Below are 25,027 nucleotides of genomic sequence, written 5' to 3' on the forward strand. Positions count from 1 at the left end.
CCACTTGCCGTCTCTCGGGCTGGGAGGGGCGGTACCAATACCGATACGAGCACCGCCTCCGCCCGGCGAGGCCCCATGTCTGCTGCTGATTGGCCTCCTCCGAGAGCACTCAGTCCGGAAACGCGTGGGCGGGGCGGAGGGACGCCGGTAGCCACGTTGATCAATCTGGCGCAGAGCGCGGCCTCTCCCCCGCCCCTGAGGTGTTTGCCCACCCCATGTCGCTGCATGATTGCGTCATCCAGAGCGGAGAACCACTTTGGCATCCCTCTTCGACTTCTGACCCATCTGCCATGACGTCATAGCTCTGCGGAGGTGGAAGTCGAAGTTGGCTGGCTTTGAGGTAACCAGATCCTTGAACTGAGCCCAAACATGCTTCTTAACCTCGCTGCGCTTGGAGGATCTGGAGGTGGGGGTATAGGTCAAAGGAAAAGGCGGGATGTGCACCAGGCCGTGGTTGTGTTTGAGGGGCTAGGACCTGCATGTTGCAAGGCCAGAGCTTGGCCTTCAGGAGGCTCACTGAGTCCTGACCCGGAGTCCCCGTTCTCCAGACCTCCTCTGTAAAATGGAACTTTCCACCCACCCCCTCAGGACTTCATGGAGCCCAGAGGGACCAAGAGAGGAGCTGGGAAGATAGAGGTAGCTGAGCCTCGGAACAAACTCCCCCGCTCAGCACCCTCACTGCCCACAGACCCTGCCCTCTACTCTGGGCCCTTTCCTTTCTATCGGCGCCCTTCCGAACTGGGCTGCTTCTCCCTGGATGCACAACGCCAGTACCATGGAGATGCTCGAGCCTTGCGCTACTACAGCCCACCCCCCACCAATGGTCAAGGCCCCAACTTTGACCTTAGAGATGGATACCCTGATCGATACCAGCCCCGGGACGAGGAGCTCCAAGAGGGGCTGGACCACCTGCTACGCTGGCTCCTGGAGCACCGAGGCCAGCTGGAGGGTTGAGCAAAGCATAGCACACAAGTAGATCTAGAGACCTGCACCTATCCTCTAAAATTGGGAGAGCCAGAGCTGGAGTGAGAATCAGTCCTTAGAAGGAACTTGGGTTATTCTTTGGGGGAGCCATCTGAGCTAATGCTTGTGTCAGACCTTCAGTCTCTTAACTCCTCCTTCTCAGGGGTCCAGGCTGGCTGGCAGGGGCCATAGTGACGTGGCGGGGGCACCTGACAAAATTGCTGACTACACCATATGAGCGGCAGGACGGCTGGCAGCTGGCAGCCTCCAGGTTCCAGGGGACACTGTACCTGAGCGAGGTAGAGACACCGGCTGCTCGGGTTCAGAGGCTTGCCCGGCCACCCCTCCTCCGGGAGCTTATGTACATGGGGTACAAGTTTGAGCAGTACATGTGTGCAGGTGAGAGTTGCCCCTGCTCTGTAGCCCCCTCTCCTTTCCCCAGAGATTGAGCCCCCACCCTTGCCACTGCTTCTCTCCTTGTGCAGACAAACCTGGAGGCTCCCCAGACCCCTCTGGGGAAGTTAACACCAACGTGGCCTTCTGCTCTGTGCTGCGCAGCCGCCTGGGAAACCATCCTCTGCTCTTCTCAGGGGAGGTAGACTGCAGAGACCCCCAGGCCCCATCCACACAGCCCCCCACCTGCTATGTGGAGCTCAAGACCTCCAAGGAGATGCACAGCCCTGGCCAATGGAGGAGCTTCTACAGGTTCAGGATGGGGATGGGCAGGGCAAGAACCCAGAATTGATAGCTGGGAAAGGGACTTGGGGGAAGAGGATGAGGCTGGAGGGTGGAGGAGGGGTCCCATTGACCCCTTGCCTTTCTTGACAGACACAAGCTCCTGAAATGGTGGGCTCAGTCTTTCCTCCCAGGGGTCCCAAATGTCGTCGCTGGCTTCCGTAACCCAGAGGGTTTCGTCTGTTCTCTCAAGACCTTTCCTACCATGGAGATGTTTGAACATGTCAGGGTAAGGCAGTGGTGTTGCAGCTCCCACCTGTATCCCCTGCACCAAGACCCACAGGTCCAGGGCTGCAGTCCACCTTCCCGTTCTCCCCCCCTCACCCTCATTGCTAGTCTTCTGCCTCCTCCTCTGTCCTCTCCAGAATGACCGTGACGGCTGGAATCCCTCCGTGTGCATGAACTTCTGTGCCGCCTTCCTTAGCTTTGCCCAGAACACAGTTGTCCAGGATGACCCCAGGTGAGGCATTCAGCTGTGCACCTCCCCTCTGGGTCCCCAAAGCTTGGTCTCCAGCCCTCAGCTCATGACTCATTCTGCCCCCTAGGCTCGTCCACCTCTTCTCCTGGGAGCCTGGTGGCCCAGTCACAGTGTCTGTACATCAAGATGCACCCTATGCCTTCCTGCCCATGTGGTATGTGGAAGCCATGACCCAGGACCTCCCATCACCCCCCAAGACACCCTCCCCCAAGGACTGATGCTTCAGAGGGGCTGGTCCCGTCTCTGTGTGCACAGATAAAGGCATATTTTTAGGTGGTTCTCCCTGCTGTGTCTTTTGAGCTGAGTCATACTGCCTAAGTACACACAGGTGGTTTGCTGTTTTATTATTACATTTTCACACAGGGCTCATTCACTGAGTGTAGAGGCTGGCCGCAAAGACAATGTCCCTCCGTAGCAGGGTAGCTGCTGTCTCCATCTTGGCACCTAGCACAGGCTCACCTACCAGGCGGGCTGCCCCCCGCAGTGAGCGACACATCTCAGCCAGGCGCTGGATGCAGCGGACCACCAGGCCTTCGGGGGTCCCTGAGAGCCCTGCCAACTCGGAGAAGGGCTGTGGGGGAAGCAGGGTGTGGACTGAATGTGGTAGGCCTGGGCAGCCTCTCTCCAACCAGCTGTCTGCAAACCCCCAAACCCCAGTTACTTACCATGCCCCGGGCCCACTCATATACAACCTCAACCAGCCCAAAATTCAGCTCCCCCACAAATTCCTCCACTGTCTGGTTCAGGCCACAGGCCACTTGGACTTCACCAATCCTCTTGGCCACAGCCCGGACACGTTCCACTCCCTGCAGATGGGGAAGGAGAAGTTAAGACCTGCCTTCCCGTTCCAGGACGAGGGAGGCCCAGATCAAGGAAGAAACCATTCCAGCTCTTAGGGGCACTTACAGGGCTGCAGGTCACTTGGGGAATACCTGGGGGTGGGGATTGGGAATGCTGCAGCCAAGGGAGGGAGAGATGGGTGGGTGTCCCATACCTGTTTGAGGGTACTTGGAAGCTGATCCCCAGGGTCCCCAGAGCTCTGGCACACCAGGCCAGAGAGTAGGGCTGCAATCTCCTCGGGCCGCAGGGCACTCAGGGCATTGTCGAACATGAGCTCAGTGAGGAGCAGCTCATGGCTGCTCATGGCACAAGCCACCCGCCCTGCCAGCTTCACGGTGCCCGCGTCATCTACATAACCCAGGGTTCGGAGCACCTGGAAGAAAGATAGTGGGTGTTGGGAGTCTGCTGTCTTCTCCCTCACTTCGCCCCAGGCCCCAACCCATCCCTCCCACCTCTACTCGCTGGTGGTACTCAGGGAGCAGCAGCAGTGACTGATCCGACAGCAGGAAGCTCAGCCGCTCCATCTCCTTCTGTATCTGCATTCGCTCCCGCAGCTTCAGGTACTGCAGAGTGCCACCGGCAAGAGCATGTTAGCCATCTCGCCTTCAGCAGGGGCGCACTGAGGACAAGGGCTAAGATGGGAGCAGCCAGTCTACAGGGGACCAAAAAGGAAAAGCCCCCCTCCTAGCTTGGGAGCTGGTATCCAGGGACCTACCTGGGCAGGGAAACGGGGGCTGTGCACACACTGAGCCCCCTGGATCAGCTCCTCTAGCTTCCGGGCCCGGAGACCCCCCTCTACCACTGACACATCTTTGAGCTGCAGGTCGTTGACAGGGTCGAGGGTAGGCGGTCCTGCTGGGTAGGCCTGCGCCAGACGCAGCAGTTCCTGGACAGCAGTGGTCACAGCTGCCAAGGGAGGCTCCTTCCTGAGGAAGGAGCAGGTCTTGAGACCTGTGGCAGAGGCTTCTCTTCCATAAGAGCCCCCCCTCAGACCAGGGGAGTTTCCCCAACCACACCTCCCTACCCCCCATTACATGGTCCCTCCCCAGGATAAGGGCCTCCCCAGCATCTCTGACTTGAATTTCGGTTGCTGTCTCTTGCTGAAGTCCTCCAAGATCTTCTCCCCGTTCACCCGGAGCACCTTGGTGGTGATGGCAGCCACATCTCCTGGCTGGAGCTTGGCCACAGTGTGGTCACAGGGTCCTGTGAAAAGGGGAGAGCCGGGTGAGATCTCACCATGGACCCAGGCATCACACCTGCACTCCTGTCAGGAAGCCAGACATCTGCCCCACTGTCACCTTCAGGCAGGAACAGCTTGAATCCCACGAGGTCATCCGGGTAGGGCACATCAGGGGAGGCTGGCCCCTTCTGCTGTGGGTCCTCAGACATGGGCTTATCACATAAGACCAGCGTTGTGAATACTCTGCTGGTGGAGTTCGAGGAGACCTAGGGGAGGTGGGGAGCCAGGCCAGGGTGATGTAAGGAGTGGACATCAAAGGTAGAGACCAGATCCGATCCCACCCTCAGGCAAGGATCGTGAACAACCCACCAGGGATAACCAAGTCAAGCAATGAGAGCAGACTTCAGGGATGGGGGGTGGGAACAAGAGGGTGAGCATGAAGTGGCAATGATGGGAAGGAAAAGAGGGCAAGAGGGGAAAATAAGAGCACTGTGGTGACTGCAAACTGCCCCTAGGCAAGTGGGGAAGCCGGAGATAGGACTCGCTCCTTCCTTCCTCCCTCCCTCCCTGCCTCCCTCCAGGTCCAAATTCCCATCGCCCTCACCTGCAGGATCACACCCAATGCGTTGTGATGCTCCTGATTCTTCACAACAACCACCCTTCCAACTGAGAGAGATTTCAGCCCATTCACAGAATCTATGATGCGTCGCTGAAGAACAGGGATGTGCACGAAGGGGATAAGGGAGGAAGCGTCACAGGGGCACTGGGACTAAGTTCAAGAGTACCCAGAGGGTCACATTCTCTTCCTCTCCTCCTCTGTCACTCCCCCAGTACTCACATACACTCACCTGGATCAGGCCTCGGGTCTCTGTCAGTTCCTCTCCCCAGTTGTAATACTCAGGCAGGTCAACCAGTTGGCCAGTAGTGTCAGGCTCCTCCAAGGCCCCCAGCCTCTTGGTCAGTTCAGCGAGAGCCTGTTCATGGGCCTGAACAGAAGCCAGGGGAGATGTGAAATAACAGTCTACAGGCCCAGTCTGCTACGCCCCCACCTTCACCCCCCTGGCCTCTAGATGCCCACCTCTTCCCAACCTGGCTTCCCTTGTCCAAACTCCTGCCCAGTATACTGGTCACTCCAGCCTCCCCACCTTGCTGTCCTTTCGGGATGGAAACTCAGAGAAGCTCCTCTTCATCATGTCCTCCACCCTGAGGGCATCCACCCGCAGCAGGTTGAGGATCATGGTGTACGTGAGGCGGAACTGGGACTGCAGCTGGGATGGCTTCCCCTGGGCCGGGTCAGAGACATCGGTGAGATCAGGCAGGGCCTGGCTGTTCCCCAGCCAGCCCTCGTGAGACTGTCTCTACTCCCAGCAGATCCAGTCCCAGCTCTGCAACCAAGGGACTAGACAAACTGTTCACCTCCTCTGCAAAATAAGGGGTGAAACTAACTAGACTATCAAAGATCCCATCTAGCTCCATAATCACAGTGGAAAAAGACTAGAGGAGATGAGATTCGATCTCATCCTTGGATTTGCTCAGTCCTACCTTGGCATCTCCCAGGCAAAAGAAAAAAACGGAGAGGGGAAGAGCGGTGGAAGAGAGGGAATCCAGTAGGTCCCCAGAGCCAGGGCCCTCCTTGCTGGCCTCATGCCCAACCCAACCCCCCACACACACTCACCATCATCATGCGGTGCAGGTCTGCCATTTCAGGCACGCGGCCCTTGCAGAGCAGGATGACAGTGCCTGTCGGGTCCAGGCCCCTCCGGCCCGCCCGGCCTGCCATCTGCACGTACTCCCCAGGGAGCAGGTCCCGGAAGGTGGAGCCGTCGTGCTTGCGCATGGAGTCAAACACCACCGTTCGGGCTGGCATATTTACACCCATGGCGAAGGTCTCTGTGGCAAACAAGACCTGGGACAGGGTAAGAGAGGATCAGCAAAGAGGCTATATGCAGACACCCGCCCTGGCCAACCACATCTTACTTTGTAGCCAATGCTAAGTAGGCACCAGGCATGGTCTCAGAGGTCAACTCGCAGGATCTCATTTAACTCTCAAGGCAAATCTATAGAGTGGCTACTATCATTTTCCTCATTTTATTTATTTAACTACCTGTTTCTTTACTTTTACCCCCATATCTCACTCCCATCCCCCAACTGTCAACCATCCCGATGTATTTAAGGAGTATCTTCTTGTGTGAATCCATTCTTGCAAAATGTGTCTTGTTTTGTGCATGTGTAATTCACAATTCACATTAAAGGCAGTTCTATATCTCTTCTGTTTTTTTACTTCTTTTCCTCCACAGAGTGTTTTCGACATCCATCCCTGCTCCTGTGGTTATATCTAATCTATTTGCTTCCAACTGCTGCAGAACACTCCATGCAGTGTATCCCCTACATTTACCTACCTGCTCTCCCAGTGAAGGGCACCTTGGAACCACCAACACCCTGCCACAAGATTATAGCCAACAAGAGAACAGACATGTTCCCTCATGGACCAGGGTGAGAACCTCTTTGTGGCATATATCCAGGAATGGAATTTAGGGTCAAAGTGTATGTTACACTTATTTTTTTAAAGAGTGCCAGGGTGTACTCCAGACTGGCTACACTTGTATGAAGCTTCCTATAATCCTGCAGTCTCCTGTGTCTTTGACAACACTTGGCATTAACCAGTTTCCTAAATTTTACCCATCTAGAAGCTATAAAGTCCTATCTCTTGAGTATTTCAATTTGCATTTTTCTGATGACTAATAACTTTTCATGTACTTGCTAGCTTTTTGGGTTTCTCTTCTAAATACTGCCTGATCATGTCTCATGCATCCCCATTTTAAGATGGGAAACCTAAAGTTGAGGAAGGTTAAGTAATGTGCCCAAGGTCACACAGTGATGGAGCTGGGATTCACACCCAGGCAGTCTGGATCCAGAGCCCAAGTTCTTAACCACTGCACTGTCCTGCCTAAGCCCTGCCCCTCCACCCTCTGGGCAGCCCCTAAGGGGGCACTGAGTGCACTGGTGAGTCCCTCTCCACCAACGAGGGCACCTTGACCAGGCCACGGCTGAAGAGCATCTCCACGATCTCCTTGAGGATGGGCAGGATGCCACTGTGGTGCACACCCAGGCCGCGATGCAGGAGCTCTGACATGTGCAGGACCTGCAGGGGGCCAGGGCCCATGGTCAGGGACTATGTTGTGGAACACCCTATCCCCACCAGTCTCCAAGTCCCCCCTCCACACCTGAGGCAGCTGGCGGTCAGAGCCACGGAGGCGAGCAAGGCAGCGCTGGAGGAAGAGGTGAATCTCACTCTTCTCTGAGCTTGTGGTGAGGTCAAGGGAGGTGAGGCCCGAGGCCTGCTCATCACAGCGGCCCCGGGAGAAGGTGAAAACCACCACAGGCAGCTGTGCACGGGTGCGGAGGGAGGCCAGGAGGGACAGGTACACCCCACGGTCCTGGGAAAGGGGCAGAGGTTGAGTCCCTGAACCAGTGGGGGCCAAAGTAGGGGGAGGTGAAGCAGTGTCAAATCGAGCAGTACTCAAAGCTCAAGTCCAAACCCCCGGGGCACGAGGGAAGAAAGGACAGGGGAGAAACATGTGGTGGCAGGTACGAAGCCTGCCAGTTCTCACCTGTGCAGGCCCCCCCTGATGCGTAGGCTGCTTGGCCCCGAAGGTCTGGGCGTGTTTGCTCATCCGCTCCTTCTTGGCCTCCACAGCTGCGTAGTACCTGGGGCACGGGAGGGCAGCGATCACAGTCACACCCAGCTGAGCCAGCCCTGACTGCCCCATCCCCGGCTTACCCCTTTGTGTGGAAGGCACCTCGGGAGTCCAGCAATAGGAAGAGCTCCCCCTGGGTCTTGGGGCTGTTCCCCGTGAAGAGATAATGCTCCAAGGGGACGGGGCGAGCAACAGTGCTGATCACATAGATCTGACGACGCTTCAGTCGCCTGAGTGGGGAGGAGAAGACAGCAAGTCAGGGGTGGGAGTTTGAGAAGGAACCCATATCCCTACCACCTTGCCCTCTCTGGCTCCACCCAGTCTTTTCTAGGAGCCAGACTGGAGGGTGACCCCATCATCCCATCTCTCAGCATGCACAGGGATCTGGCCCAAGTGGGATCTCACAGCCGCCAGTCAGACATGTTCCCCACCCCCAAGGCCTGACCACTCTCCCTGCTGTGGTAGTCTTCATCCCCAACCTCAACGAGAGAATACTACAGCCTCCTTCACCCAGGCACCCCAGGATGCATGTCTCACCCAATCCAGTCAGCAAATTCAAGGGCATTGGGGACAGTAGCACTCAGAAGGATGATGGAGACATGGTCAGGGAGCATGATGAGCACCTCCTCCCACACGACCCCGCGCTGGGCACACAGAGGGAAGACAAGTCACGGGCAGCTCAGAAAGGGCTGCCCTTCTGCTCCTAGGGAAGGGGCACAGGGTTCCATTTGGGGCAAAGAAGGCAGTGAGGTTCCAGGGTGTGTGGAATAGGGGAGCTGAACTAGTCCCACAGGAGAGGACCGCTGGGATCTGGGGACCCCACGGACCCCATGCCCCTTACCTCAGCATCATTGATATAGTGAACCTCATCAAAGATGACCCACTCCAGGTCCCGGATGACATCTGAGCCGCTATACAGCATGGAGCTGGAGAGAAGAAGCTGAAGGGTGACTCCCCAGTGTTCCTGTCCCCACCCTCTCCTCAGCTAACATGCTCTCCAAAGAAGCCTCATCTTCTTGACCAAAAACCCACCCATGTTGAGTGCCCATCTCTCACCGAAGGATTTCTGTCGTCATGATGAGGCAGGAGGCCTCTGGGTGCAGCTGCACGTCCCCAGTGAGCAGTCCCACATCTGCAAATGTGTTTCGGAAGTCTCGGAACTTCTGGTTGCTCAGAGCCTTGATAGGCGACGTGTAGATGGTGCTGGGGAGAGGGCATGAAGTTAGCCAGTCCCGCCACAGATTCGTGGCCACTATCTCCTCTCCCACTTTTAGCCCTCCCAGAAGCAGGCCCCAGAGCTCTGGTGCCCTGCTTCTTCGCCCAAAATGCCCTCACATTCTCCTTCATGAAACGACCCCAGAAAAATTCTGTCCCCCAACCCCTTCCTATACAAGTGCAGGTCATTCTTCTAATCTTTCTCCCCACACCTTCTCATTTCTGTCTGGGCCTCTGTCCATTTCTCCCCCAAACCTCTCATCTAAAGGACAAGATAGAGAGGTGAGGAAGAGACGAGACTTAGAAAGGATGCAAGAGAAAACAGGGCTGGCTGGTGAAGGGGAGGCTGGGAAGGGACCTGTACCGCGTCATGTGTTTCTGGGCAAGGGCAATGGCATATTCAGCCACAACTGTCTTCCCAGCAGATGTGTGAGCCGCAACAAAGACTGAGTCGTGCCGTTCCAAGTGCAGGATAGCCTGTTTCTGAAACACATCTGGCTCAAATGCCCACTGTAGGAGACAGAAATAGATGGGGGCTGAAGAAGGGAGAGAGGCCTTCCTGTGTCTGGCTCATGGGGCATGCAAGGCAGAGAGGAGAAGGCCAGGGCAAGGTGAGGCTGAGACTGAGGTCCAAGACTGGCCTGGAAGGCATCTGGCCTCTGGTGGGGAGAGGAGGCAAGGAAGTGGGCTGGGAAGAGGTCAGGGAGCATGTGAGGACTGGGCCACACTACCTGGAAGGCCGGCTGGGGAATGAGGCGGTAGAAATCACCAACTGGGGAGGTGACATCCACAGGAACGGCCCACTGCTCCTGAGGCGGGGGTTTGGGGGGCTCTGGGGGAGATACAGCTGTAGACGCTTCCTGGAAAAGTCGTGGGTAGGAGTGATAAAGATACAGCCAGAGACCCCTCCATTACCACTCTTCCAAAAAGATGCTCCAGTCTTCCCCTTAGACCCAACCAAGCCTACCCTCTCTGTGGCAAGGCCCCTTCTTTCCTTCCTTCACCTCCCCAAACCACCAACCTTCAACACCAGGTCCTCCAAGCTGCTTGCTCGGGCCAGGGGAGCACTGCAGGGAGGGGCTGAAACAGTGTCCCCTCTGGGACTTCCTGGCTGTCCCACTGCATCAGTCTCATCCTCATCGCCCCCACCCAAATCCAGGGGCTCCAGCAGACGGCTGAGACTGAGCAACCCGGAAGCTGGAGCTCGGTGATCTGAGGAGAAAGGCAAAAAGGGAGACCTGGTCATGTCCATCTCTGTTTTATAGGGGAAGGGCACCACTTCTACACCCCCATCTCCAAACTAAAACTCACCTTTTGGTGCAAAGTCTACACCTTTCTTAAAGCCAGGTGGAACAGTAAGAAGATCTGGCGCACAGGGACAGAGAGAGAGAATCAGAGCTACTGCACAGTGTTGTACAAGTCCTACATTACACAAACCTAAAGAAGGCCATTCGCAGCACAGACATTGTAGATGGGGATATTTGTTGTGACAGTTTTCCAAAAGATGACAATAAAGTTGTTAGAGCAAATCCTGATTTTCTCAAAGGCATGGAAGGGCTAGCAGCAGCCCAGTGACAGGCCTGGGCCCCTCTTCCTCAGGGCCCAACCTCCCAAGGGTCCATCCTGGCACCACCGCACCTTTCTCAAAGTCTATCTCCTCCTCGGCCTCCTCCCGAGTGCTCAGATCTGTTATGGTGGGCTCATCCATTCCACCTGGGAAGAGGTTGGACAAATAGGGATTCAGGGGGTGGTGGTGATATGGTATGGGTGGGGAACCCTTCCCTGGAGACTGAGAGCTCCCTCTCCTAACATCCCATTTCCATAAGAGTCACCTGGCCAGAAAGGGTACTGGGTTGGATTCCCCCACAGGGACTGGGAGATGGGCCCTGGGGGCCGGCGAAGAGACAAGGAGGTCGTAGCCGACAAGTTTGTATTCTCCAGCAGGACCTGAGGCAAGAGATCAGAGCTCCAGTGAGACTAAGCTTGCCTCTGACCCCCTTTTTCCCAATGCTGCTTCTCGTGGCCCCTGACCTCTTACCTCCTTGTAGCCCAGTATCTGGCCTGTGGTTGGGTGTCTTTGGGCCTGTAAGTCGGAGGGGACTGGGGCTCCCAATGCGGACAAGAGAGACCAGGGATCCATCTTCCTCTGCCATTTTCTGGAGAGAAGGAAAGTAATTTTAAGGTCTTCTGTCTCCTCTGTCCCAGCTTTCTTCAGGGATCCATCTCCCCAGTCCAGGCCCCTCCAGACCCCTCACCGGGCTGAGTGCTCCACACCATGCAGAGGCAGCCAGGCTGGAGATGACAGAAACAACTGCTCTGCCTCTTGCTGCAGATCTGGGGCACAGGGAGGGAGGCCATGGGGAAGCTGGAACAAGGGCAAGATGAGAGGCATCAGGTAAGAGAGTAAGACACAGACAAAAGAGAAGGTGATGGGATTCGTGTTTAGATCAGAAATGGTAGCTGTCCTGGACAGACCAGGACCATCAGGCTGCAGCAATATTTTCCAAAGGTTGTCTTGCATTACAGGACAAACTATATGCTACTGAATTACCTGGGAAGGTGGATAATAATTTCGGATTTTGGATTTCAGAATCTCTAGGGTTGGACCTCAGACTTTATATTTTTAAAAAGCTCCCCGACTAATCATGAGGCACACTGAAATTTGAGGATCACTAGTTTTAGGAAAAGGGGTCACAGACCTAAGGATGAAGAGTCAGGGGCTCAAAGGCTAGCATCTCAGCCACCAGTAAGTGCCCTGGTGCTTGGAGGCATGAGGGGACTCCAGGGGGAAAAAACACATTTGCAAGAGCAGTTTTCAGAGCTAAGGTATCCCTAGCGCGCCCTGCTCTGTCCTCACATGTGCTCTGACCTACAGCAGGTCCACTAGGCTGAGGTCTGCCCACCACCAGTCCAGGCCCGGATGACAGGTGTCCAGAGATAGGAGAGTGAGGTCATGCTAGATCCTATTGTGAGGAGGGTGGAGGAGGTTTTAAGCTCAATGCGGGTTAAGGGTTAAGGTCCAAAGTCACTCACGGTGCTCTCTGGAGCCCCAGGCGCATTCAGCAGCTCCCAGCGCCCAGTGCATCCCAGCTCCACGGCCCGAAGGGGCAGGTCCAGGGGATCTGGGGGAGGTAGCACTACGGGGGAAAGGTCAGAGGTCAGGGGTCAAGGGTCAGTCCCTGTCTACTCCTTCATTCCACCCCCTCCCCCTCACCGAGTCGCTCCGTCTCCATCATTCTGGAGCCACGGCAGCGGCCGGGCAGCCCGGAAATGCAGCTAGGAGCCGTAGGGTAAGCCCCGCCCCGGAACGGGCGGAAGTGGAGGCGACTTCCGGCACACAGGCCACCGGGGGCTTGGGTCGGTGCTGCTGAGGGGCTGACCTGAGCTGGTAGAAGGCCGGGCGGAAGTCTACTCCTGGGCGGCCTTGGTTACCGCGTTCTCCGCCCCTGGCTACGTCATCGCTCTGAGCCCGCGATCCGCTGCCCGCGCGGGCGCCGCCCGAGACTGTGGGGTCCCAGTTGCCGCCCCCTCAGGTAAGGCCTTCTCCTTCTCACCCGTCGCCCCTTTTCTGCGAGCTCCTTCTCTCTTCTTACCCTTTTCGTTGCTCTGAGAGCACTGCGCGGGTTCCACTGCCGTCTCTGCCGTTCGGACCCCGCGGTTGCCATACTAACCCCAGCGCGGGTAGGGGGGTCTGGTGCCATCGTCTTGGCGACGGAGCGGGTTTTTCTCCCTTCCCGGGCCACGTGGTGCCCCAAGGCGCTGGTGTCCGTGATTTCTGAAGAGAGGAGGGAATGCTGGTTGATCCCGATGAACGGGGGCTTGGATGGCAGTCTGGTTCAAGCAAGGGGTAGGGAGAGGCAAAAGACAGGCGTAGGCAGGCTTGGAGGGATGGGGCTGGGTACAGTGTGGACGGCGTGTGAACCCTGGGCGGTAACAGTGGAGAAAGATGTCTTGGGCCCTGCCCCTGAACCAGGAGCCACCATGTTGGTGATACCCCCCGGACTGAGCGAGGAGGAGGAGGCTCTGCAGAAGAAATTCAACAAACTCAAGAAAAAGGTGAGGGAGTGTGTGTGGGCATAGCCCAAACTTTCACAGACTCTGCACTCTGAGAACACCTGGGGTGAGTGTGAGGGGATGGGGGGGGTTCTTCCAGCTCATACCTGGAGACATATCACCTCTCAGCGGAGCTTCAGAGGTGGGCTTTTCCCAAGTCTTGGTGTGTGTCTTCTCTCTTTTCTGTGCAGTCTGCCATGGAGTTGTCTTTCTTTCCCATGGCTTCTTGTACCATCTAAGACCTGGTGATCCCCCAGTTTGGTTTTTCCAGTTGCATCCAGTGTCTTACTAATAATCTTCAGCTATCCAAAATTGAAGCTATCCTCTTCCTATCTATTTGACTCTAGTTCTTTTCTTGATCTTCCAAATAAGACTGACCACATTCAGTTCTCCTGTGTGTTTGGAATCAGAATTTCATCTCTGACTTCTCCACGATTTGCATAGCCAAACATTTGCCAAGTCTTCTTGATTCTTCCTTTGAAGTAATTTCTCCCATTTATGTTTTCCTGTGTGTTCCATAGGTCAGGTCTTTGCTGATGCTCACCTAGACTGTTGTAATGGTCTCTCAACAAGTTTCTCAGTGTTTTTTTGGACAGATTTCTTCACTCCTGTCAAAATCATCCACAGAAAACACAGAACTTTGTCCTTCCTCTTCTCAAAAGCCATAAGTGGTATCGCATTGTCCATAGAACAAAGCCTTAACTTGGTGTTCCTTTCTGATTGAATGGAACCAGTCACTAGTCCCAAAACTTGCATTCCCAAAGCCTTCTTAGCTGCCTCTTTACCACTCTATTTTCTGTGTCTGAAATGCCCTTTTGTCTCAATCTGTGTTGTATAGATTCTACCCAGGGCCCAGTTTAATAGCCACTTGGCATCAGAAAGTCTTGCTTGTTCTCACCAGCAAGCCATCTGCACTTCTTACAATCATTATTGACAATTTGGTCTGTTCATTTTATTTCTCAGATTGTAAGCCTCTTGAGGGGAGGAACTGCATCTCATATTTTTGCATATCCCTGTTACAAAGTAATGGTGTGTCCTTGTTAAATAAACAGGCGATGGATGGACGAAATCCTCAAGAAAGACACTTAGACTTACTTGCAGCTTATATCCTGGGGCTCTGGTCCATGATTGAATTCCTTGTATTCAAATTCAAAAACAGACCCTGGAAAGCCTCTGGATACCATGGTTTGGATAGATTGGGTTTCCCTGGTTTTGTAGATGATCTGGGGGACCATATGTGAGAAGCAGGTCTGCTTCGTTGTAGCACTGAAGGGCACCATTTGCATTGTTTTCTCTGAGAAAGGTGTCCCCTGGAGTGATGTGCCCAGGGGCCTTGGGAGAGGACCTAGCCAGGGACTGGCCCTCACTGACCCCTTTCTTCTCACTCTTGTTCCCAGAAAAAGGCACTGCTGGCTCTGAAGAAACAAAGTAGCAGCAGTACAGCCAGCCAAGGTGGCGTCAAACGCTGTGAGTGACAGGGAAGGGAGATGAGCTGGAAGTGGGCAGTGCTGGGCTGGCCTCTGTCACAGCCTGGCCAACGTGCCTCTTTCCCTCGCCTCTCCAGCACTGTCAGAGCAGCCTGTGGTGGACACAGCCACGGCAACAGAGCAGGCAAAGCAGCTAGTGAAGTCAGGAGCCATCAGTGCCATCAAGGCCGAGACCAAGAACTCGGGCTTCAAACGTTCTCGGACCCTAGAGGGGAAGTTAAAGGTGAGCACAAGCGAAGGATTGTTCAGAGGACCCTTGACTTCAAAGGGCATCCCTCCAAGTTGGAATGGAGGTAGGTTTAGGGGAAAAGTAATACCTATTCAGTCATGGACAAATTGCTGTACTATCCTGAGTTTCAGATTTCTTATCTATAAAATGAAGAAACAGGATGATTTCTAAGTTCTTCTGCGTTTTACACATTCTGTGGCTCTATCCCACCATTTATTTGAGCTCTTGGATTGTATTACTCTAAGAAGTTGAACAGACTGAAAACGTCATTAGGTTCAAGAAATGTCCAGATAAGCTAAATACTTTGAGTATATTAGGTTATTTGTAAAAACCACATACTCAAGTAAGAAACATACAAGAATTCAAAGGAAAAAAAAGATAGGCCAGAGGGTGTCAAGAAGAGAGTGAGGAAAGAAAGAGCCTTTTTGTCTCATGGTTAGGCAGCGTCCTGCTCCCACACTGAGGTAAATCTCTGCCTCCTTCCCAGGACCCTGAGAAGGGGCCAGTCCCCACTTTCCAGCCGTTCCAGAGGAGCATATCTGCTGACGATGATCTGCAGGAGGTAATGGTTCCTGATGCTCTGTCCCTGAGGGCTGGGGACTGAGGACGATGAGAGACCCACATTTTGGGCCACATGCCAGCAACTAGGAACCATCTTAAATGTCCTTGGTCTCTTTTTCAGTCATCCAGACGTCCCCAGAGGAAATCTTTGTATGAGAGGTTAGAGTTGGATATAGGACTGGGTCCCAGTTGTTGGGGGCAGAGGGTGGGGATTGATTGGGTTCTTGGGAGGTTTGGGGCTGGAGTGGAAGGAGCCGGGGCTGTGGAGGGAGTGTTGAATCTCCATGGGGTCTGGGAAGATGAGGTAAAGGCCCTCTTTGATCCTCACTGTCTGCCTCTCCCCAGCTTTGTGTCTTCCAGTGACCGACTTCGGGAACTGGGGCCAGATGGGGAAGAGGCAGAGGGCCCAGGGGCTGGTGATGGCCCCCCTCGAAGCTTTGACTGGGGCTATGAAGAACGTGGTGGTGCCCACACTTCAGCCTCCCCTCCCCGAAGCCGCAGCCGGGACCGCAGTCGTGAGCGGAACCGGGACAGAGACCGAGATCGAGAACGGGATCGAGACAGAGATCGGGAGCGGGACCGAGACCGGGAGCGGGACAGAGACCGAGATCGAGACCGGGACAGGGACCGAGACAGGGATCGGGACCGAGACAGGGATCGGGATCGAGACCGAGAGGGCCCTTTCCGCAGTGAGTTATCTTGGCTGGTGGGGAAAGTGACTCAGAGAGGGTCCTACCAAGGTGGACCCTTCAAGTGGAGGGTGAGATGGGCACATCTTGTGACTGTGGGTCCTGATCCCATAGGGTCGGACTCGTTCCCTGAACGCCGGGCCCCTCGAAAGGGGAATACTCTGTATGTGTACGGAGAAGACATGACGCCCACCCTCCTCCGGGGAGCCTTCTCTCCCTTTGGAAACATCATTGACCTCTCCATGGACCCACCCAGAAAGTAAGAATTACAGTGGAGCAAAATGATAAGTCCTGGGAGGACCTGGGGTGTGAGACCTGGTGGAGGAAGCCAGCCTGTCTCCAGTGGCCTATTAGTAGTAGGTTTGGGTGGGTCCAGAAGAGCCCGTAGGCTCTCTACTGACCATGTTTTCTCTCATCCCAGCTGTGCCTTCGTCACCTATGAAAAGATGGAGTCAGCAGATCAGGCCGTTGCTGAGGTTGGGACTTCCCAGATGTGTTCTTCCCGTCCCTCTTGCTATTCTCATGTATTCTCTTTAAAATACCAAGAGCCAGGAGGAAATAATTTCCTCTTTACAGAGAAGGTGTCTCCCTGTTCATGCAGGAAACCTTAAATTCTCAGATCCCTACTCAGTGTACTCCTAGGATGACAACTTCTGGAAATGTTTCTTTGGCTTGTCTGTAACGTTCCCCCACATCCTCTGCCCCTTCCCCTCTTCTTCTCCAGCTCAACGGGACCCAGGTGGAGTCCGTACAGCTCAAAGTCAGCATTGCCCGCAAACAACCCATGCTCGACGCCGCCACTGGCAAGTCTGTCTGGGGCTCCCTTGGTAAGAATGAGATTCTTTCTCCCTCATCCTGTCCCCCGCAGCTCACCCCCTCTTTTTGTTCCGCTTGCCTGTCCTTGGGTTCCTTAGAGGTGATACAGATCTGGATTTGTGTGGAGGCTGTGGGAATGGGAAGGAGAATTGTCAGGCCCTCTGTCAGTTAGAGGTAGTTGAAGAAGGAGAGAAAAGGATTGAAAACGACTCCCAAGGCAATAACTGGAATGGGGAAGAAAGTGGATGCAAGAGTCAGGTTAGTGAAAAAGATGAGCATCTCATGTGGCCTTGTTTGTTTTGAGATGGGGTATAGTTGGTTTTGTAAAATAAGCATTTGAAATAAGGGATCTGGTACTTAGGTGTGAGGTGAGGAATGAAAACCTAGAGTCATCTACATCCCAGGGTGGCTGCAAAACGATAGTATCATCAGGGGAGACTGAATTTGGAGAAAAAAATGACCCAGGATTGGACTTGGGAATATTCAGGGAATATGTTACGGAGGAGGACTGTGTTCCTCGTGCCCCACAATCCTCAGCCCTCCTGACATGTTAGGCTGAAGTTGAGGGTGCAGCAAAGGAGACAAAAGGAGGGATCAGAGAGCTAGGCACAGCGTCAGAGGGGCCTGGGCCACTGAAGTGATCAAGAAGGAGCTTGGAGGAGAAGGAGTTATCAGCAGGGTCGAGGTACAAAGATCTAAGAGACTGGGGGCTGGTGGGAGGAGATTCACTCCAGCCCCAGAGTGGCAGGGATGGAATCCTTGAAGGTGGGGTGATGGGAGGGACACATCGGGTGTAGGGAGAAAAGAAGAAGAGGAAGGAACAACTCAGGGCTTGAGGAAGAATGCTTAGGGCCAAAGCTATACCCCACAAGAGTTCTCCTGATGGGCGAGTAGCATTTCTCAGTGTGAATAAACTGTTTTACCTGAAATAGATTTTCCTGGTAAAGGAGTAGGCAGAATGAGGGGTTCAGAGCAAGAGTGGCCCTTCAGACTAAAGGAAGGAACCAGAAATGACCAGCATGTCAACAAAGGGCTACAGAGATTTTACTCATTTTTAATTTTTGACGTACTGACTAAAAGCGGTGGGTTAACATGATTTGCATGAGTCAACAATGACATTTTGGGTTTTTCTAAGAACAAAACATTAATTACAATATCCACATGTGCCACGGTAATGGTGTGTGCTTCTTGCCAGTGGCGCTGGGTTGGCAGCCACTGGCCCAAGGGGGTTAAGGGGAGAGAGAGGCCATCCCAGCCACCAGAGGGCAGCATAGAAACTGAGCTTCCAAGGGCCAGAGGCCAGGACTGAGTTGGTGAGACTCTGGGCCTTGGGGCTCACCAATACTCTTCTTCAGACCTCAACTACTCCTTTCTTCCTTTCCTAGCTGTCCAGAACAGCCCTAAGGGTTGCCATCGGGACAAGAGGACCCAGATTGTCTACAGTGATGACGTCTACAAGGAGAACCTTGTGGATGGCTTCTAGGGAATGGAGCTGGATTCCGTGTGCCTCATCTGCCCCAACGCTGGTCTCAGTAAAACACTGAGGTGGAAGCTCACCCATCTCCCTCAGCCTCTGGTTTTTCAGCACTTGGGATTGGGATCGAGCCTTTAAAAACGGCTGTTCATTTTGATCTTAGTTGTAACAACATGGCCAGTGCACGTTCCCCACTCCCTCACCCCAAAAGGATCTTGAACACAGGTATTGTCGCAGCTGTTTTAATTTGGTCTCATGTCCCTTGCCAGCAGGAAACTCCTTATAGAAATCCCAGACCCTCGTCTTTGAGTTTCTCCTTGAGCCAGGGTAGCACTTGGAAGAGGTTGATGTGAAAGTCTCGAGCGTGAGCAGGCACCTGCAGCTGCCGCCTCTGGTCTTTACAGACATCCACTACGCCCCAGCTGATCACGCCAACCTGGAGAGGGCGAGGGGATGCCACGGATCATTTGGTAGAATTCCTTCCTACTCCTAGGAAGCACAACTACTCCGTTGCATATGAGCTGACCTAGAAGAATTAGACTAGGGATCCAGCTCAGTCCTATTCTCTCTAGGCCGGACACATGGCCCTAAGCCAGCCAGTTCAAGGAATAGTCCTAAGATGAGGCAGGCTCTGCCCCCCCCTTTTCCAGCCGCGTGCACTGTGCTTTCCTGCTTTGAGCCCCATGCTGACCACTTGGCATCTCCCCACAGGTGGGAAGGGGAAACTCACCTGAATGAAGCGACTCCTCTTGTGAATAATCAGGGGGCCACCAGAGTCACCTACAGGGTAGGAAAAGCTGTAGGGTAAAAAGACTCTTGGGCCTCAGGAACTTGCAGCACAACCAAAGAGCCTTCTCTCACCTCTGCAGGTGTTGGGGTCAGCGTAGGGATTCACCCCTCCAGTGCAGAGGAACCTGGGGGTGACCACCGCAGAGATATCCTTGACTTTGTCATAGCCTGAGGCATATTGAGCATCTCTCTCACAGCTGGCTTTCTGTAGGTGAGGTGGGAGCATGGAGAAGGGTAATGAATAAAGCTGGCTTATGAGCCATTGGGGTCTAGAGGACCTCCTTAGGATCCAACATTCCTCACCTTTTCCCCATTCTTGATGTAGACTTCCTTCCGAACCAGCATCTTCTTCCCCTCCTTGGACAACTCAGACACAAACAGAGCTTTGATATCCTTTGCAGGGAGCAGTTCTTCCACTGAACAAATGGACAGACTGGATCATTTCAGCACTCTCCCTCCCCCTGCATTCTCTCCGTTGCCTTTGTTACTCATCATATGTCCTTCAACCCCTTTCTCTGATCCAGGAACTGGGCAGGGCTCATCTGCTCCTGCAGCTCCCTCTCATGTCCCACTTGTCTCAGAATCTTACCCTTGTGCTACTCTCCCTGAATATGTCTTACTCTGTTGCTGGCAAGTGGTTGACCATGGAAGCCTCAAAGCTTGATTTGTTCCCTCAGTGCAGGGGAGACAGATGGGCCTGTTAAGGAGAAATGGGGAAACTCAGGGATGGCAAACTCTGAGCCTGCCCCAGTCTTCCAGCCGCACCTTCCCAGCCTTTTCTCCTTGGAGATCCAGATGCCTCACCTGAGAGTCTGGCCATACGTTAGCTTCTCCTTGAGCTTGATCAAGGCCACATCATAGTCATAAAATTCAGAAATGCCTTCTGCTTTTTTCCCATTGATGTTGTAGTTGGGGTGAAATAGGACCTCTGCTATCTCCAAGTCCTTCTTGTTCCCTCCTGGGGTGGGAGGAGAGTGGGCACCTCTGGACCACTCACTTTTCTGTGGGCAGCCTCCTGGCTCTGGCCCTGTGTCATCCCTAACTCCAAGTCTTCCCCATCCCTAACTGGTGCAAGGGATGGGGCTGTGTTGAGGACAGGTGGAGTGTGGGATCTTGAGAAAGAGGGAGGTGTTGCCTAGAGGGCATGGCTGGAACTTTCAGGATTGATCGGCTGCATCCTTACCCACGTTGACCTTGATTGAGTGTTTCTGGTCATCTACCGTGAAACAATGTGCCGCTGTCAGCACAAAGTACTCAGACACCACGGCCCCCATACAGTTCTCATGTCCCTTCAAAGGGCGCTGGGAACAGAACAGAGGAGGAAAGCTCAACTTTCATGACCACCACCATCTGATATGAACATTTTGCCCTTCCCCTGCCCCCATTTCACCCTGACCTCACCTCCCACAAGTCCCCACCAGAAAGACACTGTGCTTACAGTGACTGAGATCTTGGCCTGCCACGGTTGCTTGTCGTAGTCATTACCTTTCCTGTGCTCCCAAACCATGCCACACAGACCCAGAGTCCGGGTTTCATCTGCCAAGGAGGGAGAATGTGCTGGAAGCTGGGACACTTCCTTTCCAAATGGCAATAGCCTTTTGGAAAGGGACACCCACGTGTCTGTGGGGAGCAGAGGCCCATAAGGAGGAAAGGAAATGTGGGGGTATTTGTTTCCTTACATTAAGGGCAAGGAACCCCTGTGGTATAGAGCCCCAACTCTTACTAGCTTGCTGTCCCTTGACCTCTCTTGGCCTCAATTTCCACATCTGTAAAACGAGGGACTTCAGAAAGATCTCTGACATCATTCTGAGCTCTGTGATTCTAGATCAGGAAGTAGTCAGTGCCAGAAAACAAGAATAGTGACACTGAGATAGAGTAGGAGGAGTGAGAAAGGACTTCCAGACTGCCAGAGCTTCAGGGGGAGACAGGATGAGTGACTTTGTGGGACTTGGAGGGAGCTGAGTTTCCTGACCATCTCCTGTACTTTTCTGATATCTTCCTACCAAGCATTTGAAAGAAGACATCCTCCAGATTTTCCATGTCCTTGACTTTGAACACGTGTTGCTCTCCATCCTTCTTGGAAGCCAAAGCATTGATGTTCTCTTGGTTCACCAGAGGCCCAACCCCAAACACATAGATGTCTGAGGGAGAAAAGGGGAGAGTGAGGGCCTAGGCCCTGTGGCGGGCGGGGGAGCTGAGAAAGCAGGGTGCTGGACCTTGGGAGATAAAACTCACCCAGATAATCCTCTCTTGGGTTTTTGCGATCCCTGCCAATGTCCAGCAAGTCACGGATCTCATGAATGACAGGGACTGGGTCACCACCCATGTTGTGCAAGCCTGCAGAAGAGACAGGGACCGTGAAAGGGGGAAGCAAAGAAGGAAGAGAGTCAAGGGAGATAAATTGGCTAGAAGTAGTGACACACATGGCTGGGTAAGCAGGTTGGGGAGGGGATGGAAGTGACAGATCACAGCTCTAAGGAGAAGGGTCCCTCCTTATAAAGGCTCACAGGAAAGATCAACATGGTGGGGGCTCTGAGCAGCACTCAGAACCCCAACAGTGAGTCTAGTGTTACATGTGGAGTTAGGGGCCACACACTGGTAGGAAAGAGTGGGGAGTCTAGGGCAGGAGACAGGTCCCTTCTGACCATCAGTCATAAGGAGGATGACATGGCGGGTGCGGTTCCAGCCTTCAGGGGGAGCGTTCCCTTCCCAGCTCATCATGCTGTATACTGCCTGGAGGGCCTTCCTGGTGTTAGTCCCTGTCTTCAATTTGTGATCTGTGGAAAGGGAAAAGATTATCACCTCACCGGTCTTTTAAGCCATCCTTGAACCCCAGAGGCCTATCAGCAACTGAGATCCCACATCTTTCAACTTGTTAAGTTGATCTTCATGTCACTGACTTCCCTTTGACCACAAAGTGACCCTTTCAGCCCCAACAGGTTCCCACTAAGCGCCATTCCCCCATGACCCTTCTGTCCAACCACAGGCTACAAAGTGGTCCTCCCTGCTCCTAAATGTGGTCTCATTACACCCTCCCCACAACACCCCTGAACTTTCGGGCCTCTCTGACCCAAAAGTTGACCTGCCATTCCCTTCCCTGACCTCTAACCTTCATAGCTGATTTCATTGAGCTTCTCTGTGACCCAGTCTGCATCACTGCTCCTTTCTTGGGACACTCTGATCAAAACTTTGGGGACCGTGGCATATGTCACTAGACCATATCTTGGCTTCACCCCGTAACTTGCCACCTGTGGGTGAGGGGAGCAAGGGGTCGTGGCATTGAGAGTAGGATACTGTGGGAGAGTTCAGCAGGTTTGCTGGGACAGGGACAGTTATAGTAAGAGACTCAAGGACTAACTGGTTACCCTGAGGTTCATGGAGGAGTCTGGGTTAAAGGTCAAGAAACTGCTTCAAGTAAAAGAGGAGGAGGACAGGATAGGACCTGGAGATTTTCAGAGGGGCTGGGAGCACCAGGGAGCTAGTACTGGCAGGGCTGTGAGGGCCATTGAGGGTCCCCACATGCAAGGGGAGGGGGCTCCACCTTCTCAATGAAGTCTCTGAGACAATTCTTGGCCCTTGTGAAGTTGTGAGCCCCAATGCTGTCTGATCCATCCAGCACCATGTAGATGTTCATGGAGCCTGAGGGGTCCAGGACAATCTTCCTCTTCTGTTGTTCCCCTAGGTGCCACCAGAGAGACTCAGGCTCCAGCACACATGGTCCTCCTGCCCCTTCTCCATTCTGCCCCAATTCCCTGCCCCGCCTCCCCTCTCTGCCTTCAAACCTGGGCTGTGCCCCTCCTCAGCCTCAACTCCTTCTATGGTCTCTGTCAGGGAAGACAGAAAGGCTTCGGCCACCTCTGCAGGGGTGTCATACATAAAGGAGTCTGGGAGAGATAAAAAATCAGGTCAAATATCTGGGAGGGTCTGGGACACAGTGACCAGAGAGACAGGCAGGGGATGCTGGGTTTCCAGGGTGGGAAGGCTCAAAAGCGAGGAAGTTCTACAGGGAGGTTTAGAAGTGAGGAAAGAGCTGAGTTGTGGTAGCAGGAGAAGACAGTGCCCTGGTGTGGGGACCTGAGGATGGGAGAGCAGGATCTGACCTGAGGGCATGGATCAAGGGTCACCTTGGCATGAAGGTTCCGTTCCACTCCAAGAGCCACCTTCCTGGCATGTTCGCCGCTGGGAGCCACGCAGAGTGAGCCCCCGGCTGCAGTAGTAGGTGACACTGTCTTCGAGGCGGTACTGGCTGCCCACCTTCCTTGTGCCAAGGGGGATGCCTGGATTGGGGCAGTACCCCGCTGCAAAGGCATGAGACCCAGAGGGCAAGGTAGAGCATAAGAGCTGTGGTGCCTGTTCCTCAGGCTGCAGCACAGTCAGGGAGAGGGTACTGTTGTCAGGGGAGGGGATGCTTCTCACCTCCATCATCGCAGATGGCTGTTTGCCCATCCCACCGACCATTTTCTTGGCAGGTGCGATTGGCAGAGCCGCGGAGAGTGTAACCATCATAGCAGCGAAAGGAGATCTCGTCACTCAAATTGTAGTAGGCGGCCCGGGGCCAGTACTCCCCATTCTCAAAGTCCTGTGGTCTTGGGCAGCGAATTGCTTTGGGGGAGGGGGGAAAGTAGAAGTTACTGAGAGGGAAGGGCTGCCCTTTAGGGTATCCCTGCTGGTCTCAGGACCCTGTCACTGAGAAACAGTGTCTTCTCAGTCCCACAGAAGCAGTGTCTACCCTCAACCCCTGGAGAGCCCCTCAACCTATGGGGAGTCCCACTTCTCCTCCCTCCCCATTTCTGAGTGTTCTGCTAACTGCCAGGGCTGCCTGGCACAGGGTGAATGCTTAGTAAAGGTTAGCTCCCTTCCTCCTCCCTCCTTCCCACCACCAGCCCTGGGCAGCTCCTACTTGCTCAGCCCAACTTGTCCGCCTGCCTAGTATCAGTACAACTCTAACTGGACCTTGGCTGCCACCTGCTCCGTCCCTCTGCTCGCCCATGCCCACCCTCACTGCCCTCCAACCTCTGCATTCTGCCTTCTTGACAATCTTTTGGTCTTGGGTCTTCAGGGTGCTCCAGGACCCCGTGGATTTGCAGGTGCGAACTTGCATGGGGTACGGGTAGAAGCCAGAGGGGCATTTGTACTCCAGAGCCTGGCCCTCCTTGAGAAGCTGGAAGGAGCCGCCTTTGATCTCTACTCCCGTCAGAGAGCAGGAGGCTTGGGGCTCGGCCACAGCTAGTGGCATCACACCCACACCTAAAGGGAAAGGCTGATGAAACCCATGCTCACAAGGCCAAGGAGAGATGTTAGGGGCAGAAGCAGTGGGGACCCTTTCTTACCTCCAAACAAGAGGCCCAGGACCAAGGGTACCAGGCAGAGTTGGGGGCTGAGATTGCTCCCCATGACGATGGAAGAAGGCAGGATTGAAGCTAGGACTGGGGGCAGATGGCCTATCCTGCTTGCGCTGAGTGTCTGCTTGGCTCAGTATCCAAGCTGAAACTCCAGACCTGAGCCTGGTTGCACTCCCTCCCCTGCCCCCCACAACCTCCAGCCTTTTATGCAATGTGTGTTCTGGCACCTGCAGCTCACCCCGCCTGCCCTACCCACATCACTTTCCGGAATGTCCAAGTGGGAGAGCCCCACTGAGCTGCCAGTCAAAGAAATAGAAACTGCACAAGCCCCACCCTTTGCTGCCCAAGTTCCAGGACTCTCCTCTTGAACACCTTCTCTCAGCCCCAGTTCCTCCCCAATAAGTTCAGACTGCCGTTTTAGCGACCAGAAATAAGGCCCCAGCTTGCTCCCCTGTTGACTCTGTTATGGAGCAGAGTC

The 25,027-nt window shown here is 54.2% G+C and overlaps 4 protein-coding genes across 6 annotated transcripts; 2 read left to right on the forward strand and 2 right to left on the reverse strand.

The window, feature by feature from the left end:
• The first annotated feature begins 9 nt into the window (after positions 1-9).
• On the forward strand, positions 10-6,463 carry DXO (decapping exoribonuclease). Of its 2 annotated transcripts, none has more exons than XM_070515226.1 (6): positions 10-340; positions 1,127-1,362; positions 1,449-1,668; positions 1,792-1,927; positions 2,064-2,158; positions 2,244-6,463. In XM_070515226.1, exons 2-6 carry the CDS (start codon positions 1,323-1,325, stop codon positions 2,392-2,394), a joined length of 642 nt encoding a protein of 213 aa, XP_070371327.1. In that variant the 5' UTR covers positions 10-340; positions 1,127-1,322; the 3' UTR covers positions 2,395-6,463. The 2 variants fall into 2 exon arrangements, with proteins under 2 accessions (XP_070371327.1, XP_070371326.1); XM_070515225.1 differs by lacking the exon at positions 10-340 and adding an exon at positions 595-949 and having other exon boundaries at positions 1,126-1,362.
• SKIC2 (SKI2 subunit of superkiller complex) lies at positions 2,506-12,447 on the reverse strand. 2 transcript variants are annotated; one of them, XM_014840961.3, is made up of 28 exons: positions 12,324-12,447; positions 12,143-12,246; positions 11,365-11,474; positions 11,148-11,265; positions 10,942-11,056; positions 10,748-10,822; positions 10,421-10,474; positions 10,131-10,321; positions 9,841-9,969; positions 9,474-9,619; positions 8,951-9,097; positions 8,736-8,820; positions 8,432-8,538; positions 7,978-8,124; positions 7,808-7,904; positions 7,421-7,633; positions 7,228-7,338; positions 5,872-6,102; positions 5,342-5,479; positions 5,045-5,182; positions 4,801-4,905; positions 4,315-4,462; positions 4,093-4,219; positions 3,732-3,942; positions 3,469-3,579; positions 3,171-3,389; positions 2,842-2,982; positions 2,506-2,747 (listed from the first exon to the last, which is right to left on the reverse strand). In XM_014840961.3, the coding sequence occupies exons 1-28, from the start codon at positions 12,343-12,345 to the stop codon at positions 2,547-2,549; spliced, it is 3,741 nt and encodes a 1,246-aa protein (XP_014696447.1). In that variant the 5' UTR covers positions 12,346-12,447; the 3' UTR covers positions 2,506-2,546. The 2 variants fall into 2 exon arrangements, with proteins under 2 accessions (XP_014696447.1, XP_070371298.1); XM_070515197.1 differs by lacking the exons at positions 2,506-2,747; positions 2,842-2,982; positions 3,171-3,389 and having other exon boundaries at positions 3,500-3,635.
• Positions 12,414-18,504, forward strand: NELFE (negative elongation factor complex member E). The gene is made up of 11 exons (XM_014840964.3): positions 12,414-12,642; positions 13,083-13,165; positions 14,560-14,629; positions 14,727-14,872; positions 15,366-15,440; positions 15,561-15,598; positions 15,785-16,128; positions 16,243-16,387; positions 16,550-16,604; positions 16,853-16,955; positions 18,330-18,504. Exons 2-11 carry the CDS (start codon positions 13,091-13,093, stop codon positions 18,425-18,427), a joined length of 1,149 nt encoding a protein of 382 aa, XP_014696450.3. The 5' UTR covers positions 12,414-12,642; positions 13,083-13,090; the 3' UTR covers positions 18,428-18,504.
• On the reverse strand, positions 17,979-24,820 carry CFB (complement factor B). Its single transcript, XM_014840962.3, has 18 exons — positions 24,538-24,820; positions 24,221-24,454; positions 23,624-23,809; positions 23,332-23,505; positions 22,990-23,091; positions 22,749-22,885; positions 22,317-22,455; positions 21,853-21,984; positions 21,443-21,544; positions 21,211-21,348; positions 20,646-20,743; positions 20,391-20,508; positions 20,012-20,165; positions 19,828-19,904; positions 19,511-19,623; positions 19,280-19,412; positions 19,149-19,198; positions 17,979-18,854 (listed from the first exon to the last, which is right to left on the reverse strand). Exons 1-18 carry the CDS (start codon positions 24,599-24,601, stop codon positions 18,699-18,701), a joined length of 2,307 nt encoding a protein of 768 aa, XP_014696448.1. The 5' UTR covers positions 24,602-24,820; the 3' UTR covers positions 17,979-18,698.
• Positions 24,821-25,027: the final 207 nt, after the last annotated feature.

The sequence above is a fragment of the Equus asinus genome, chromosome 8, assembly GCF_041296235.1.
Source record: "Equus asinus isolate D_3611 breed Donkey chromosome 8, EquAss-T2T_v2, whole genome shotgun sequence".
NCBI lineage: Eukaryota > Metazoa > Chordata > Mammalia > Perissodactyla > Equidae > Equus > Equus asinus.